Source organism: Mobula hypostoma, chromosome 30 (assembly GCF_963921235.1).
Source record: "Mobula hypostoma chromosome 30, sMobHyp1.1, whole genome shotgun sequence".
Lineage (NCBI taxonomy): Eukaryota > Metazoa > Chordata > Chondrichthyes > Myliobatiformes > Myliobatidae > Mobula > Mobula hypostoma.
In genome coordinates this window covers 4,187,448-4,206,255 of record NC_086126.1, presented here as the reverse complement: position 1 = coordinate 4,206,255, position 18,808 = coordinate 4,187,448, and the positions used below count along the sequence as shown (strand labels likewise).

At 55.4% G+C, this 18,808-nt stretch overlaps 1 protein-coding gene across 4 annotated transcripts in view; it reads right to left on the bottom strand.

Annotated features, from left to right (window-relative positions):
- The window catches only part of eml3 (EMAP like 3), an 82,763-nt gene that overhangs the window by 9,866 nt on the left and 54,089 nt on the right, over positions 1-18,808 (bottom strand). For all 4 annotated transcript variants that reach the window (XM_063036487.1, XM_063036486.1, XM_063036490.1 and 1 more), the window contains 8 exons: positions 18,411-18,562; positions 17,819-17,944; positions 14,684-14,815; positions 11,187-11,254; positions 9,733-9,821; positions 8,040-8,137; positions 4,750-4,837; positions 110-208 (listed from right to left, as the gene is read on the bottom strand). In XM_063036487.1, coding sequence (XP_062892557.1) covers positions 110-208; positions 4,750-4,837; positions 8,040-8,137; positions 9,733-9,821; positions 11,187-11,254; positions 14,684-14,815; positions 17,819-17,944; positions 18,411-18,562 — 852 coding nt within the window. The remainder of the gene's footprint in view (positions 1-109; positions 209-4,749; positions 4,838-8,039; positions 8,138-9,732; positions 9,822-11,186; positions 11,255-14,683; positions 14,816-17,818; positions 17,945-18,410; positions 18,563-18,808) is intronic.

The following is an 18,808-nucleotide window of genomic DNA, read 5'->3' as shown; positions in this document are numbered from 1 at the left end:
TGATAATAAATTCACTTTGAAATCCGGCAGTAATCTGCACGAGTCCCGTCCCTGCCCACCTCCTGTGGCCCACCCAGCCTGACCACTCACCCTACGGACCCCCCCTTACCGAAGACGTGGAAGCCCAGGACGCAGGTGTACGAGACCCACTCCAGGTCCTTGCACTCGTAACGGTTCCTGATGAGTTTACAGCCCGCTGCGATGTCCCCTGTAACACAGAGGGTCCAGGGTCAGACAGACACACACACAGACGCACAAACAGACAGACAGACGGAGAGAGAGAGACAGAGAGACAGACAGACAGACACACACACACACACACACACACACACACACACACACACATACACCGGGAAGAACAGACTGCAGTCGCCCCTCTTACACTGAACACATGTGGACCAGAGAGGGGAACTGCATAACGGGAGGAGCAGTGAGGAGGGAGCTGCTTACTGTAGGAGAGGCAGGAGGAGGGAGCTGCTCACTGTAGGAGAGGCAGTGAGGAGGGAGCTCCTCGCTGTAGGAGAGGCAGGAGGAGGGAGCTGCTCACTGTAGGAGAGGCAGGAGGAGGGAGCTGCTCACTGTAGGAGAGGCAGTGAGGAGGGAGCTGCTCACTGTAGGAGAGGCAGGAGGAGGGAGCTGCTCACTGTAGGAGAGGCAGGAGGAGGGAGCTCCTCGCTGTAGGAGAGGCAGTGAAGAGGGAGCTGCTCACTGTAGGAGAGGCAGGAGGAGAGAGAACCTCATTCAATCTAGGGTTTTTTTTTTCTGTTTCGTGCGTGTCTGCAAAGAGTAAGAATTTCAGGCTGTATACTGTATACATTCTCAGATATTAAATTGAACCATTGACAAGCGGGAGGGCTGGAGAGAGGCTCCTCAGGGTCCTGGGGTGACGGCAATGCATCGTCCTCTCCACAGGCCACTCTCAGCTGTGGGATCTTGCTGTGCACAACTTCTCTGCCCCGTTACAAAATCCTGCATCAGCTTGGGGAAACCTCGAGATGCAATAAAACATCGAATAGTACAACACAAGAACAAGCCCTCTGGCCCGTCGTGTTGCTCTGAACTAATTTAACCAGTACTTACACAGCTAACTAAACTAACTCCTTCTGACGACATGCCTGTAGCTTGACCCCGGTGTGGGCTGGGAGACAGCGTTCCATGCGTACGAGCAGTGACTGGGCAGTTCCAGTCCCCATCTGCCCACCCAGTCATTCACCAGAACAGGCCCTTCGGCCCGCATTGCTGTGCCTGACCAATCAAGAATCTGCCATCCTCTGCTTTAAATACACCCATCAGCGTGGCCTCCACAGCCGTCTGTGCCAAGGAATTCCACAGATTCTCTACTCTGCATAGAGAAATCCCTCCTCATCTCTGTTCTAAAGGCACAGCCTTGTAAACTGAGGCTGTGCCCTCTGGTCCTAGACTCCCCCACTATAGGAAACATCCTCTCCACATCCACTCTATCTGTGTCGTCAGTCCTAGACTCCCCCACTATAGGAAACATCCTCTCCACATCCACTCTATCTGTGTCCTCAGTCCTAGACTCCCCCACTATAGGAAACATCCTCTGCACATCCACTCTATCTGTGTCCTCTGGTCCTAGACTCCCCCACTATAGGAAACATCCTCTCCACATCCACTCTATCTGTGTCCTCAGTCCTAGACTCCCCCACTATAGGAAACATCCTCTGCACATCCACTCTATCTGTGTCCTCTGGTCCTAGACTCCCTCACTACAGGAAACATCCTCTCCACATCCACTCTATCTGTGTCCTCTGGCCCCAGACTCCCCCACTAAAGGAAACATCCTCTCCGCATCCACTCATCTGTGACCTCTGGTCCTAGACTCCCCCACTATAGGAAACATCCTCTCCACATCCACTCTGTCTGTGTCCTCTGGTCCTAGACTCACCCACTATAGGAAACATCCTCTCCACATCCACTCTGTCTAGGCTTTCAATATTCGAGGCCCTCAGGCACATGAGTGCGAAGGGAACGGAGGGATATGGACATTGTGTCCAGAGAAGGGATTTGGAATCAGGTTTATTATCGCTGATATATGTTGTGAAATTTGTTGTTTTTGCAGCAACAGTACAATGCAAAGACATAATATTAGTTTTTTTGGGTGTCTAATTACCAGATTAACACACACAAAATTCTGGAGGACCTCAGCAGATCAGGCAGCCTCTGTGTAAACAGTTGATGTTTCGGGCCGAGACCCTTCATGGGGATTATTTCACCCAGCGTCTGCAGAGTCTCTTGTGTTTATAATTAGCAGTTTGGAGATTAGTCTCGGATTAGCTTTATTTGTCACGTGCACATCGCCACGCTCAGGGACTTGAGTCGTCGGCGTCAAATCAAATGAGCAAGGATTGTGCAGGGGGGGCAGCCCGCAACTTGCTGACCCTCACCCGTACGCCTTCGCAACGTACCGGAGGAGCCCGGGGGTCACGGGGAGAACGTACGAACTCCTCACAAACAGTGGCGGGAATTGAACCCGGATCGCCGGCGCTAGGGGGCATTTATGCTAAAAGATGCACCATCAGGCCAACCAGAGGGCAGCCTGCCTCAGAAGGACGCGCATTCAGAACAGAAATGCTGAAGAATACTTCGAGGCCGGAGGGTGGTGAATCTGTGGAACTCACCGCCACAGACGGCTGTGGAGGCCAAGACATTTGGGTAGGTATTAAGTAGAGGTTGATTAGTCAGGGTGTCCAACCATCTCGATGGGCCAAATGGCCTAAGTCTGTTTTGCAGTAGATCATATGGTTTTATGTGCAGGCAGAAAGGGTTCAGTTTGATTTTAAATCACGGCACAGAGACAATGGGCTCTGTCCCACACTGTCTGAAACCAACCAACACCGACCAAGATGCTGTAACGCTGCGATAGAGTGGACGTGGAGAGGATGTTTCCTATAGTGGGGGAGTCTAGGACCAGAGGACACAGATAGAGTGGATGGGGAGAGGATGTTTCCTATAGTGGGGTAGTCTAGGACCAGAGGATACAGATAGAGTGGACATGGAGAGGATGTTTCCTATAGTGGGGGAGTCTAGGTCCAGAGGACACAGATATAGTGGATGTGGAGAGGATGTTTCCTATAGTGGGGGAGTCTAGGACCAGAGGACACAGATAGAGTGGATGTGGAGAGGATGTTTCCTATAGTGGGGGAGATATGAACCAGAGGACACAGATATAGTGGGTGTGGAGAGGATGTTTCCTATAGTGGGGGAGTCTAGGACCAGAGGACACAGATAGAGTGGATGTGGAGAGGATGTTTCCTATAGTGGGGGAGTCTAGGACCAGAGGACACAGATAGAGTGGACATGGAGAGGATGTTTCCTATAGTGGGGGAGTCTAGGTCCAGAGGACACAGATATAGTGGATGTGGAGAGGATGTTTCCTATAGTGGGGGAGTCTAGGACCAGAGGACACAGATAGAGTGGATGTGGAGAGGATGTTTCCTATAGTGGGGGAGTCTAGGACCAGAGGACACAGATAGAGTGGATGTGGAGAGGATGTTTCCTATAGTGGGGGAGCCTAGGACCAGAGGACACAGATAGAGTGGATGGGGAGAGGATGTTTCCTATAGTGGGGTAGTCTAGGACCAGAGGACACAGATAGAGTGGACATGGAGAGGATGTTTCCTATAGTGGGGGAGTCTAGGACCAGAGGACACAGATATAGTGGGTGTGGAGAGGATGTTTCCTATAGTGGGGGAGTCTAGGACCAGAGGACACAGATAGAGTGGATGTGGAGAGGATGTTTCCTATAGTGGGGGAGTCTAGGACCAGAGGACACAGATAGAGTGGATGTGGAGAGGATGTTTCCTATAGTGGGGGAGCCTAGGACCAGAGGGCACAGATACAGTGGATGTGGAGAGGACGTTTCCTATAGTGGGGGAGTCTAGGACCAGAGGGCACAGATAGAGTGGATGTGGAGAGGACGTTTCCTATAGTGGGGGAGTCTAGGACCAGAGGACACAGATGTAGTGGATGTGGAGAGGATGTTTCCTATAGTGGGGGAGTCTAGGACCAGAGGACACAGATACAGTGGATGTGGAGAGGATGTTTCCTATAGTGGGGGAGTCTAGGACCAGAGAGCACAGCCTCAGTTTACAAGGACGTTCCTTTAGAACAGAGATGATCAGAAATTTCTTTAGCGAGAGGGTGGTGAATCTGTGGAATTTGTTGCCACAGACGGCTGTGGAGGCCGAGTCATTGGGTATATTTAAAGCAGAGGTTGGTAGATTCTTAATCAGGACGTCAAAGGTTATGGGGAGAAGGCAGGAGAATGGTTGAGAGGGTTAATCAATCAGCCATGATGGAATGGCGGAGCAGACTTGATGGGCCGAATGGCCTTATGCTGTTCCTGTGTCCAATGGTCTTGTGGCCCAGAGTATCTGCCTCCACCGCTCTCCAGGCACCCACCACTCTCTGTGTAACAAAATCTTACCCCTCACATCCCCTTTGAACCGACCCCCTCTCACCTCTGGTGTTAGACTGGGGTAAAAGATGCTGGCTCTGCTCTATCTGTGTCTCTCACAATCTTATAACCCTCTACCAGATCTCTCCTCAGCCTCGTCCACTTCTGCACCCTCTCCAGAGCCTCCACATGCTTCCTATAATGGCGTGACCAGAACCGAATGCAGTGCTACAGACACGGCCTCCCTGCCTGTCCCACACCCAAAGGCCCTTCGCCCTCACCGCAGCTCCCATTAGCCCCCCACCCCACCCCGGTACGCAGGCACTCACAGTAGAGGATCTCGTAGTCTCCGGAGTTCGACATGATGAACCGGCTGTCCTGAGACCAGTCGAGGTGAGTGATGAAGCTGGAATGGCCCTGGGAGACAGAGGGGGAGAGAGAGAGACAGACACGGTTACAAATGGGGGCACAAGTGGCATCCTGCAGTTACCGCCCCATGCCTGTAGGGAGCAGTGCTGAGCAGACACCATTGGCACTGTTCCCCCTGGTACCTGCAGTTACCGCCCCATGCCTGTAGGGAGCAGTGCTGAGCAGACACCATTGGCACTGTTCCCCCTGGTACCTGCAGTTACTGACCCGTGCCTGTATGGAGCAGTGCTGAGCTTCCCCCTGGTACCTGCAGTTACCGCCCCATGCCTGTAGGGAGCAGTGCTGAGCAGACACCATTGGCGCTGGGAGACTGAGTTCAAGAGCCGCGAGGTAATGCAGAAGCTATGAATCTCTGGTCAGACCACGCTTGGAGTATTGTGTTCCATTCTGATCACCTCATAGGTTCCTTAAGGTTGTTATGGCCAGGGAAGGTAGAGGGGATAAGGTCCCGCTACCTATTAAATGCTCCCTATGGCGTGCACCTCAAATCGCCTCTGACAACCCAGTCCAGCTCCTGGCCTTCATGTGTGGCTTAGCTACAAAGCCCAGCGGAACTGTTTCTAGACAGGAGAAGGGGCAAAGACAAGTTATTGGCACCTCAAAGCCAGTCGCTTCGGGCAGATGGGGCTCGTCAGCCGTGGTTGGCAGCTCATCTAGGAGAAAGAAATCTCTGGTCTCCGCTACCTTGCGGTTGCACCCACTGATGGGGAAGGCTTCGGGAGTGAATTCTGAGGGAAAAATCCGGAGCTGGAGTCTCCAAGACAGTCCTACGTTGAGTTCAATGCCGACTGCCAACTCCTGCTGGTGCCAAACTGTGTCGGTCTCTGCCATTCCTTTGGGTTCATCGGCTGCGTGGAGAGGGGGAGCTTGCCACGTGGGGAACCGCTTGCTCCCCATATCATACTGCCCCGGCTTGTGTATCACGTAGAGAACCAGCATGCAACATCGATGGTCGACACTGACCCACAGAGGCCCCCATCACTGGAAGGATGTGGAGGCTTTAGAGAGGGTGCAGAGGAGATTTACCAGGGTGCTGCCTGGATTAGAGAGCGTGTCTTATGAGGAGAGGTTCAGTGAGCTGGGGCTTTTCTCATTGGAGCGAAGGAGGGTAAGAGGTGACTTGATAGAGGTGTACAAGATGATAAGAGGCACAGATTGAGTGGACAGCCAGAAACTTCTCCTCTGGGTGGAAATGGCTGATATGAGGGGGTGTAATTTTAAGGTGATTGGGGGGGAATGTCAGAGGTAGGTTTTTTTTTACACAGAGAGTGGTGGGTGTGGGGTAGAGGCAGATACATTAGGGACATTTAAAGACTCTTAGGTAGGACCCCAAAAGCAGCTGATGAAAAGAAATTGACAGCATTCGAGATGTGGACATACAGACGGATCCTCAGGGTATCATAACGTTGAAAGGAGATCCTGGAAAAGATTGGCACGACACCAATACTTCTGGAAACTGTTATCCAAAGGAAGCTTCGCTATTTTGGACACATCTCAAGAGCTGATGACACACTGGAACGCCCTGTGCTTGAAGGCAGAGCAGAAGGAAGCCGTTCCCAAGGCAGACAGAGGACAACCTGGATCGAGAAGTGGACCAGCCTCATCACCAGAGATGCGAGAGGTCTGACTGCCGACAGATTGCAGTGGGAGAAAGCGGCCGCCGAGGCTCTGGCAGAGTGTGGCACGTGATGACGATGAGGTAGGCACAGGGATGGTGGAAAAAACGGAGGGCCATGTGAAAGGCCCGAGAAAGCATTCCTCTGGGGTGCATCACAACCTGGTATGGAAGTTGTCCTGTCCAAGACCGGAAGAAGCTGCAGAAGATTGTGAACACAGCGCAGTGCATCACACAAACGAATCTTCTGTCCGTGGACTCACTTTACACCGCACGCTGTCGGAGCAGTGCTGCCAGGATAATCAAGGACACGACCCACCCAGCCAACACACTTTTCGTCCCTCTTCCCTCCGGGAGAAGGCTTAGGAGCTTGAAGATTCATACGGCCAGATTTGGGAACAGCTCCTTTCTAACTGTGATAAGACTGCTGAACGGATCCTGACCCGGATCTGGGCCATACCCTCCAAATATCCGGACCTGCCTCTCGGTTTTTTTGCACTTCCTTACTTCCCATTTTTCTATTTTCTATTTATGATTTATAATTTAAATTTTGAATATTTACTATCGATTTGTACTCCAGGGAGCACGAAGAGCAGAATCAAATATTGCAGTGATGATTGTACGCTCTGGTATCAATTGTTTGGCGACAATAAAGTATAAGGGAAGGGTTAAACTGAGCTTGGAGTGGGTTAAGGTGTTGGCACGAGATTGTGGGCTGAAGGGCCTGTACTGTGCTGTGATCTATGGTTTATACAGAGAACGGCAGGGCACTGCGGAGCGTTGTGGATTTTGGGAATACAAACGTATGGTTCTCCGAAGGCAGACGGGCCAGCGAAGGGTGCGATTAGCAGGCTGGCCTTCAACAGTCAGCTCATCGAGCTCAGGATAAGAGGGGAGAGATTTGAACGAGGCCGGGGAGGTTACGCGGAGGATGGTGAGAAGATGCAGGAAACAGCCGAGGCAGGCACAGGAGGCATTTGGGTGGAGGGAGGGGCTTGGGGTGGGGGATTATGGGCCGACTGGGGCTAGCAGCGAGGATGTGGCACCAATTGGGCCGAAGGGCCTGTTTCTCTGCTGTAGCACGGGCAGCGGACCATAATCCTGCCACCGCTGCCGGCCGAGCGGACCGCTACTCCCGGGAGATGTAGCAGGATCCCACCAGAGGAATAATGGCCGAAGTGAGGGTTTCCTCGTTCCTCTTTGTGATTGTAATTTTGGTCCTTGCCCTCCCCACCCCATCTCACAGCAAGCTGTGGGATCTCCTCACTGGTCGGAGGGCTGATGACACTACGGAACTCCCTCCTCGCTGCCCCTGTCATGGCAAAGCACTCCCTCCCCTCCTGCAGTTCAAAACACCCTCCCTGCCTCCCCTCACTTGGGGCGAGGCTCCCTTTCACCTCCCCACTCTAGTCACCCCTCTCTCTTTGCCTCCCTCTCGTTGCCCGTCTCTCATTCATCCCCCCTCTCCCGTCACCCCTGTTGCTGCCCATCCCTCCCTCTCCTGCCCCTCCCTCCCCCCGCCGCCCCCGCAGAGTTCCGCCGCCGTGGCGGGCTCCGGCCCGGCTCGCCACTCACCGTACACCTGCCGTAGCGGGAGTACTTCCGGCCGCTGTCGCTCACGGTGTGCAGGTAAATATAGTTGTCGTGGGAGCCCACCGCCAGGAAGTTCCCGTCTGCCGGAGGAACGGAGAGGAGGTTCAGGCTCGTCGTCCGCTAACTGCGCACACGCGCAGAGCTGAGCGAAACGTCGCTCCTCGGGGACGCAGAATGTACAGTGTGTCACATCCAAGTCATAAGATAAATACAGACAACTATACTGGGCGGTCTGCCATTTTGGTTGGGGGAACTCACTCCCTGACGAGGGATCGCCGGGGGTTCAGGAGCAGGGAGAGGCAGCAACGGGGGGGGGACATTTGGCCTCATTCATCCCCCATTCCCCCCTGTCCCGCTGCCGGGGGGAACCGTGCCTCCTGACTCCAGAACCCCCAGTTCAGTCCTGACGTGCGATGCTCTCTGCGAGTGTGTCTGCGTTGGTGTACAGCGTTGGGACATTCTCCCTCTGACTATTCTGAGTTTCCCCCGGGGCCTCCTGGTTCCCTTCCCCATCCCAGCGACTGCGAGGTTAGTGGGTTAACCAGCCTCTGTCATTTTCATCCCCCGTGAGGGGTAGAAACTTGAGGGAGGTGATGGGACTGTTTCATTCTCAAAACGTATGCTAACTTTGCGTTTGCCTTCCCTGTCACCAACTCTACCTGCAAGGTAACATTTAGGGAATCCTACGCGAGGACTCTCAAGTCCCTTTGCACCTCCAAATTGTTCCCCATTTAGAAAATAGCCCTTCTACCAAAGTGCATGACCATACATTATATTTCACCTGCCACTTCTTTGCCCATTCTCCTAATCTATCCTCCTGCCAACTCCCTACTTCCCTAATACCTTGTAGAATGGGGAAATGTAATGAAGCGGATGTGGAGTGCATGGACTAACTCAAACAGTGGAGAGTCTGGACCCCTGTAGAACGGGGAAAGGTAATGAGGCGGATGTGGAGTGCATGGACTAACTCATCCAGTGGAGCGTCTGGGCCCTTGTAGAACGGGGAAATGTAAAGTGGCAGGTGTGGAGTGCATGGAAAGTGGGGGTCTGGACCCTTGGAGAACAGGGAAAGGTACTGAGGTGGATGCTGAATACATGGACTAACTCAAACAGAGAAGAGTCTGGAGCCTTGTAGAATGGGGAAATGTAATGTGGCGGGTGTGGAGTGCATGGACTAACTCAAACAAGTGGAGAGTCTGGAGCCTTGTAGAATGAGGAAAGGTAATGTGGTGGATGTGGAATGCATGGACTAACTCAAACAGTGGAGAGTCTGGACCCTTGTAGAATGAGGAAAGGTGATGTGGCGGATGTGGAGTGCATGGACTAACTAATCCAGGCAAGTAGGGAAAGTCCCATCACACGCCTGATGTGAGCCATGTGGATGGTGGGAAGTCTTTGGGAAAGTACGAGAAACTTCCTCGCCACAGGATCCCCAGCGTCCGATCTGACTTTGCAGTCTCACTGTGTACATGATACTCCAGGCCAGTTCAGTTCAGCCCCTCCACCATCCCTGCTGTGCGGGGGGGGGGGCAGAATTGTGTGTACACTGATCCTCCTCGAGAGAGAGCCCCCCCCCCAGCCCCAGGACCCTCGCCGACCCAGTCTCGTTCCCCACCCCCAGCCTGTCCCTCCCGACGTGACCACAGACAAGGTGGTGGGGGGGGTAGGAGGTTACCTGGGGAGTACCGGACCACTGACAGCTGCTCGTTACCATCGACTGAAGTCCACACGTCCTCCTTTGTCTGGCAGTCCAACACCACCCACCTGAATGCCGGGGGGGGGGGGAGGAGAGGAGGAAGCAGAGAGATGTGGGAGAGGGAGGGGACGGAGAGGGTTTGGGAGATGAGGGAGAGGGGTGGGAGAAATGGAGAGGGAAAGAGAGGGAATGGGGAGGGAAAGAGGGGATGGAGAGGGTTTGGGAGATGAGGGAGAGAGGGGGAGGGGTTAGGGGGAATGGGGAGGGAGAGAGGGGGATGGAGGGGGGTTAGGGGATGAGGGAGAGGGGTGGGAGAAATGGAGAGGGGAAGAGAGGGAGGGGTTGGGGGAATGGGGAGGGAGAGAGGGGTGGGAGAAATGCAGAGGGAAAGAGGGGGAATGGGGAGGGAAAGAGGGGGATGGAGGGGGGTTAGGGGGATGAGGGAGAGGGATGGGAAAAATGGAGAGGGAAAGAGAGGGAGGGGTTGGGGGAATGGGGAGGGAGAGGGGATGGAGAGGGGGATGGAGGGGGTTTGGGAGATGAGAGAGAGAGGGGGAGGGGTTAGGGGGAATGGGGAGGGAGAGAGGGGGATGGAGGGGGGTTAGGGGGATGAGGGAGAGGGGTGGGAGAAATGGAGAGGGAAAGAGAGGGAGGGGTTGGGGGAATGGGGAGGGAGAGAGGGGTGGGAGAAATGCAGAGGGAAAGAGGGGGAATGGGGAAGGAGAGAGGGGATGGAGAGGGGGATGGAGGGGGGTTAGGGGGATGAGGGAGAGGGGTGGGTGAAATGCAGAGGGAAAGAGGGGGAATGGGGAGGGAGAGAGGGGATGGAGAGGGGGATGGAGGGGGGTTAGGGGATGAGGGAGAGAGGGGGAGGGGTTAGGGGGAATGGGGAGGGAGAGAGGGGTGGGAGAAATGCAGAGGGAAAGAGGAGGAATGGGCAAGGAGCGAGGGGACGGAGAGGGGGATGGAGGGGGGTTAGGGGGATGAGGGAGGGGGTGGGAGAAATGGGGAGGGAAAGTGGGGGAATGGGGAGGGAGCAAGGGGATAGAAGGGGTTGGGGGTTGAGGGAGAGGGAGGGAGAGAAAGAGGGGACAGGGTGGAGCGGGAGCAGGTAGAGGTAGACACCATTTCATTGGGAGGTGAGAGAAGAATAAGCCCCCCCCCATCCTCCCCCTCTAAATAACCTCGCTCCCCCTCCCTCCCGCCCCTTCCCTCACAGAGGGCTCCCAGGAACCGACACCCTCCCCCTCGTCTCCCTCAGTGACACAGCAGTGACACTGGCTGCCCCTCTCTATCAGACCCGCGGGACGGGAGCGAGATCCGTGAGCGTTTGACTGTTACGGGGGGGGGGTGGTGGGGAGGTCACTGCAGCCAAGGGCCCGCATTCCCGGGGTGGGGGGGGGGAGCGTGGGAGGTGAATGGCGGGGAGTTACCTTCCGTCCTGGAGTCCGACCACTACCACCGAGCCACTGCCGTGAAAGCTGGCACAAAGCCCCGTCCCCTGTGGAAGGGTGGGTAGGTTAGTTCCCTCGTACATCTGGTATCGTGTAAACTCCGGCCGGTAACGTACAGCGCGCCGCCGCCAGGGGCTCGCGTTTGCGGCGTTTACACCCTGGGCGCGTGAGTCTACCACACTGAACTTCAGCCAGTCATGATCGGCCCCTCCCTCCTCACTGCCCGCCCCTCATCAGGAGGGAGCCTCAGGTCTCACTCCACCAGGTTCAGGAACAGTTATTACCCCTCAACCATCAGGCTCCTGAAACAGAGTGGATAATAGACAATAGACAATAGGTGCAGGAGTAGGCCATTCAGCCCTTCGAGCCAGCACCGCCATTCACTGTGATCATGGCTGATCATCCACAATCAGTATCCAGTTCCTGCCTTATCCCCATAACCCTTCACTCCACTATCTTTAAGAGCTCTATCTAACTCTTGAAAGCATCCAGAGAATTGGCCTCCACAGCCTTCTGGGGCAGAGCATTCCACAGATCCACAACTCTCTGGGTGAGAAAGTTTTTCCTCAACTCCGTTCTAAATAGCCTACCCCTTATTCTTAAACTGTGGCCTCTGGTTCTGGACTCACCCATCAGCGGGAACATGCTTCCTGCCTCCAGCATGTCCAATCCCCTAATAATCTTATAATCTTATATGTTTCAGTAGGATCCCCTCTCAGCCTTCTAAATTCCAGAGTATACAAGCCCAGTCGCTCCAATCTTTCAACATATGACAGTCCCGCCATCCCGGGAATTAACCTTGTGAACCGACGCTGCACTCCCTCAATAGCAAGAATGTCCTTCCTCAAATTTGGAGACCAAAACTGCACACAGTACTCCAGGTGTGGTCTCACCAGGGCCCTGTACAGCTGCGGATAACTTCACTCACCTCAACACTGAACCGTTCCCACAACCGAGGACAACTTTCAAGGACTCTTCATCTCATGTTCTCGATATTTATTGCTTATTTATTTATTATTATTATTTCCTTCTTTTTGCATTTGTGCAGTTTGTTCTCTTTTGCATGCTGGTCGAACACCCAAGTTGCTTTGGTCTTTCATTGATCCTGTTGTGGTTATTATTCTATGGACTTGAGTATGCCCGCAAGAAAATTAATCTTGGGGTTGTGTATGGTGACATATTTGTACTGTGATAATAAATTTGCTTTGAAGTTCTGTTCTTGAATGTTGAGGAGGGTTGTGGATATTTATTTTGAGACTTAAGTTCCTTTAACATCTGAGAATATATACAGTATACAACCTGAAATTCCTACTCTTCACAGACACCCACAAAACAACCAGCATAGAATAATAACCACAATAAAATCCGAGAGCCCCCAGTGAAAGGATGATAGAACATCAAAGCCCTGAATGCCCCCTTCCCCCACCCTTCACCAAAACGGAGGAGTATAGGGGCTGGAGAAGGTTACAGAGACGGGGAGGGGTGTAGGGGCCGGAGGGGGTTACAGAGACAGGGAGGGGTGTAGGGGCTGGAGGGGGTTACAGAGACAGGGAGGGGTGTAGGGGCTGGAGGAGGTTACAGAGACAGGGTGGGGTATAGGGGCCCGAGGAGGTTACAGAGACAGGGTGGGGTATAGGGGCCCGAGGAGGTTACAGAGACAGGGTGGGGTATAGGGGCCGGAGAAGGTTACAGAGACAGGGTGGGGTATAGGGGCCCGAGGAGGTTACAGAGACAGGGTGGGGTATAGGGGCCCGAGGAGGTTACAGAGACAGGGTGGGGTATAGGGGCCGGAGGAGGTTACAGAGACAGGGTGGGGTGTAAGGACTGGAGGGGGTTACAGAGACAGGGAGGGGTGTAGGGGCCGGAGGAGGTTACAGAGATGGGGAGGGGTGGAGGGGCCGGAGGGGGTTACAGAGACAGGGAGGGGTGTAGGGGCCGGAGGGGGTTACAGAGACGGGGAGGGGTGTAGGGGCCGGAGGGGGTTACAGAGACAGGGAGGGGTGTAGGGGCTGGAGGGGGTTACAGAGACAGGGTGGGGTATAGGGGCCCGAGGAGGTTACAGAGACAGGGTGGGGTATAGGGGCCGGAGGGGGTTACAGAGACAGGGAGGGGTGTAGGGACCGGAGGGGGTTACAGAGACGGGGAGGGGTGTAGGGGTCAGAGGGGGTTACAGAGACGGGGAGGGGTGTAGGGGCCGGAGGGGGTTACAGAGACGGGGAGGGGTGTAGGGGCCGGAGGGGGTTACAGAGACGGGGAGGGGTGTAGGGGCCGGAGGGGGTTACAGAGACGGGGAGGGGTGTAGGGGCTGAAGGGGGTTACAGAGACAGGGAGGGGTGTAGGGGTCAGAGGGGGTTACAGAGACGGGGAGGGGTGTAGGGACTGGAGGGGGTTACAGAGACGGGGAGAGGTGTAGGGCCGGAGGGGGTTATGGAGACGGGGAGGGGTGTAGGGGCCGGAGGGGGTTACAGAGACGGGGAGGGGTGTAGGGGCTGGAGGGGGTTACAGAGACGGGGAGGGGTGTAGGGGCCGGAGGGGGTTACAGAGACAGGGAGGGGTGTAGGGGCTGGAGGGGGTTACAGAGGCGGGGAGGGGTGTAGGGACCGGAGGGGGTTACAGAGACAGGGAGGGGTGTAAGGACTGGAGGGGGTTACAGAGGCGGGGAGGAGTGTAGGGGCCGGAGGGGGTTACAGAGACGGGGAGGGGTGTAGGGGCCGGAGGGGGTTACAGAGACAGGGAGGGGTGTAGGGGCTGGAGGGGGTTACAGAGACAGGGAGGGGTGTAGGGGCCGGAGGGGGTTACAGAGACAGGGAGGGGTGTAAGGACTGGAGGGGGTTACAGAGACAGGGAGGGGTGTAGGGGCCGGAGGGGGTTACAGAGACAGGGAGGGGTGGAGGGGCTGGAGGGGGTTACAGAGACAGGGAGGGGTGCAGGGGCCGGAGGGGGTTACAGAGACGGGGAGGGGTGTAGGGGCCGGAGGGGGTTACAGAGACGGGGAGGGGTGTAGGGGTTGGAGGGGGTTACAGAGACAGGGAGGGTGTAGGGGCCGGAGGGGGTTATAGAGACGGGGAGGGGTGTAGGGGCCGGAGGGGGTTACAGAGACGGGGAGGGGTGTAGGGGCCGGAGGGGGTTACAGAGACGGGGAGGGGTGTAGGGGCCGGAGGGGGTTACAGAGACGGGGAGGGGTGTAGGGGACTGGAGGGAGTTACAGAGACAGGGAGTGGTGTTGGGGCCGGAGGGGGTTACAGAGACGGGGAGGGGTGTAGGGGCCGGAGGGAGTTACAGACACGGGGAGGGGTGTAGGGGCTGGAGGGGGTTACAGAGACAGGGAGGGGTGTTGGGGCCGGAGGGGGTTACAGAGACAGGGAGGGGTGTTGGGGCCGGAGGGCGTAACAGAGACGGGGAGGGGTGTAGGTTGGGGTGGGGGATGAAGCCCCCACATCTCAGGTCGGGGGTCGGGGGTCAGGGTTTGTACTCACCTCCAGCGTCCTGCTCCAGGCCAGTGTGTGTTGCTCGTGGTTCCACACACACACCTGCCTGTCGTGCGCGCAGGTGAGGAACAGGTCGTGGAACGGGTGGGTGGCCAATCCCCACAGCTCGTCCGTATGACCCTGCGGACACCGGGAACACAGAGCGCGGATCAGGAAACGTGCAACAGTACAGGAGCAGGCCATTCGGCCCATCACACCAGTGCTGAACAGAATGCCAAATGAAGCTAATCCTTTCTGCCTGCACAATGTCCGTATCCACTGGCCTGTGTAACAGTCCTTTAAACACCTATACCAGCACCCCCAGCACTCTCTGTGGGAAAAACCTGCCCCTCTCATCTCCTTTAAATTTACCCCTCCTCACTTCAAATACACGCCCTCCGGTCTTAGACACTACAACCCTTGGAAGAAGATTCCGCCTGTCTACTCTGTCAAAGCCTCTCATAATCTTATAAATTCCAATCGAACCTCCCCTCTAACTAACAGGTCTCCCCTCTGCTCCGCCAATCCAGAGTTCGTCCGGCCTCTCGTGAGAGCGCACGCTCTCTAATCCAGGCAGCATCCTGGTGAACCTCTTTCAGCAGCCTCTCGCGAGCCTCAGTGTCCGTCCTGTAACGGGTGGAGCAGGACTGCACGCGATACTCCCGAGTGCGGCCTGGCCGAAGTTGCACACGGCTGTGGAGTGACTTCCCGGTGTTTGCCCTCAACGTACCGACCGGTGAAAGCCCGCCAATCTATCAAGCCACTTTTCAAAAAGAAAATTGAGATACAGAGACCCTTCGAGCTGGGCCTCCCAGCAGTACCCTGGTTTAATTCAGGACCCCGGTAGCTCCTTTGGACTGTGGGAGGAAACCGGAGCACCCGGAGGAAACCCACGCGGTCACGGGGAGAACGTACAAACTCCTTACAGGCAGTGACGGGAATTCAACCCGGGTCTCCGGGACTGTAAACCGTTGTGCTAACCACTACCCCACCGTGCCCCACAACCCCCAGTGATCCTTCTGTTCTTCAGCGCTGTTAAGGGTCCTACCTCCCCTTTACATTTGAACCTTCCCCCCCTACCCCCCACCAAGTGCATCAGCTTTTGCAGATGATCTCGACACTGGGGCGGCTGGTGCCCACGTTCAGGCAGAGGAATGGCGGGTGGGAGATGCCCCTTCTGCCATTCCTCTGCCCACGTCTTCAACTGAGCGTGGGCCCCAGCCTCCCACAGCACCGGGGACATCTTCAAAAAGGCACCATCCATCATTAAGGACCCCATCACCCAGGACGTGCCCTCTTCTCATTGCTACCATCAGGGAGGAGGTACAGGAGCCTGAAGACACACACTCAACGATTCAGGAACAGCTTCTTCCCCTCTGCCATCTGATTTCTGAATGGACATTGAACCTGTGAACACTATCTCACTACTTTTTCCTCTTTTTGCATTAATTATTCATTATTATCACAGATTGCATCCGTGTTGTACTGTCTCTGTACTTTTATATTTGTGTGCTGTAGCACTTTTTTAAAATTCGCAGTTATTTTGTAAATAACACTGTTCTTTGCATTTCTGGTCAGATGCTAAATGCATTTCATTGGCTTTGTATCTGTACTCAGCACAATGACAATAAAGTTGAATCTAATCTAATCTAATTATATGAATCTCACGACGTAGGTCAGTGATGATGAACCTGATTCTAGTCTATATCCCACTGCGTTCCCTGACGGCCCCCCACATTGTCAGCAGCTCTGCCCATCTTGGAGTCGTCTACAAACGTTCCTTTGGAGATGCAGAAGAAAACGGGCCCTTCCGGCCCTTTGGGCACCCACCGATTTAACCCTAGCCTAACCATGGGACCTCTGAACCCATCTTCCGACTGTGTGGGAGGAAACCCGCGCGGTCACGGGGAGAGAGCGTGCAGATTCCTCAGAGGCAGCGAGGGGGAATCGAACCGCGAGCTTTTATCACTGACCACTACACTACCGTGTCGCCCTTACTGATCTACGTTTTCATCCAAGTCAGAGAGTCACAGGACACAACAGGCCCTTCGGCCCATCTAGTCCATGCCGAACTGCTATTCTACCTACTCCCATCGGCGCCCCACCTGGATCAAAGCCCTCCAGACCGCTCCCATCCATGTACCTTTCCAAACTTCTCTTCAATGTTGAAATCACTTCCGCCGGGAGTTCATTCCACTTGCACTGAGTGAAGAAATTGTCCCTCTGGTTCCCCTTAAACTTTTCAACCTTTCACCCTTAACAAACAACCTCTAGATGTAATCCCACCCAATCTCGGTGGAAAAAGCCTGCTTGCATTTAGCCTATCTATACCCCTCAGAATTTTGTGTACCTCTCTCAAATCTCCCCTCATTCTCCCATGCTCCCAGTGAATAAAGTCCTAACCTATTCAACATTTCCCAATAACTCAGGTCCTCCAGTCCCAGCAATATCCTGGTAATTCTCTCTGCAATCTTTCAACCTTGTTCACATCTTCCCTGTAGGTAGGTGACCACATGTGCACACAATACTCCAAATTAGGCCTCACCAAAGTCTTTTACAACTTCATACGTCTTTAAATAATGTAGAGGTCCCAGTTTGGACCGTCCAGCCAGAATAAATCCCAATTGACCACTACTCTGTTTTCTCTGTGGACAAGCCCATTCTGAATCCCATGCGTCTTGATCTTCTGGATGAGCCTCCCATGAGGGATCTTGTGAAAAACGCCGTACTATGATCCACGTAGACAACATCCACAGCTCTACCTTCATTGGTCATCCTCGTCCGCTCCTCATGAGCACAACATGGTCTTGTCTGCACCGAGCTTCTCTCAGCGTTCCGAAATCCCATCCCCAGGGATCTCCCGCGACGGTTTCCCCCACCCCCACTGCCGTGAGACTCGCCGGCCTATCGTTCCCAGGATAGTCCCTGTTTCCCTTCCCGAATCACGGAGCAACTTCGGCTGCCTCCAGGACAGGGAGAGGCCGGGGTGGGGGGGAGTGGAGGGGGAGTTTGGTGGGGGTAGGTAGGAGGGGAAATGGGGGTGTCAAATTGGTGGGGGAGTAGGGGGGGGATGAGGTGGAGGAATGTTTGGGGGAGTGGAGGTGGTTTCTACCACATGGGTGACCCCCACCCCTACCGACTGACCTGTACGATGGGGCTGAGGGGCTGCTCCAGACCCCCGCTCAGGATGGCATTCTTCGTGGTTCCGATTAGCAGCTGCCCAGCTGGAGCCTCCAGTAACGTCCTCACCGCCCCAAAGCACTCCGGGACCTGCGCACGGGACGGGACGGTTACCGGGAGGATCATATCCCCATGCATCCCAGAGCCCTCCGCCCTCCCCGCCCCTCCGGAGCTTCCTGGAACCAGTCCGTGACCTGGGTCACAGGATGGGGTTTGGGAGGGGGTCACCGAGAGGGATAGAAAGCCCCCCCACCCACGTGCACCTCCTCTCACTCCCTTCCCCTCCCTCCCACTCGCTCTGCTCTGACCTCGTCATGGGACGGGGGTGGTCACCGAGTGGACACACCTCACCCCTCCCCAGGCAGACTCTCCCCACCTCCACCACCCCGAAAGGCTGGGGGGGGTTCTTCAGAATGGGGCAGTGACGATGCCCCCTGCATACCCCTCCCACCCACAGCACCCTGAAACTCATCCACACCATCACCCCCTCCCTATCGTCACCTAGCCCACCTACACTCCCACCTCGCCTCCCTCCCACCTCAATCCCCTCGCTCACCTCGGTCTCGCCCTGGGGGCTGAGGTTCTCCCCCCACAGGATGACCTTCCGGTCCTTGCCGCCCCCACTCAGCAGGGCACCGTCGCCGCGGATGCACAGGGTGAAGATGCTGCCCTCGTGGGCCCTGACCTGGCGGGCGATCTGATAGGTCTCTGCTCAGGTAACAGGGAGAGTCAGCGTGAGACACTCCCTCCTCACCGACCCTCCCTCAGTGAGACACTCCCTCCTCACCGACCCTCCCTCAGTGAGACACTCCCTCCTCACCGACCCTCCCTCAGTGAGACACTCCCTCCTCACCGACCCTCCCTCAGTGAGACACTCCCTCCTCACCGACCCTCCCTCAGTGAGACACTCCCTCCTCACTGACCCTCCCTCAGTGAGACACTCCCTCCTCACCG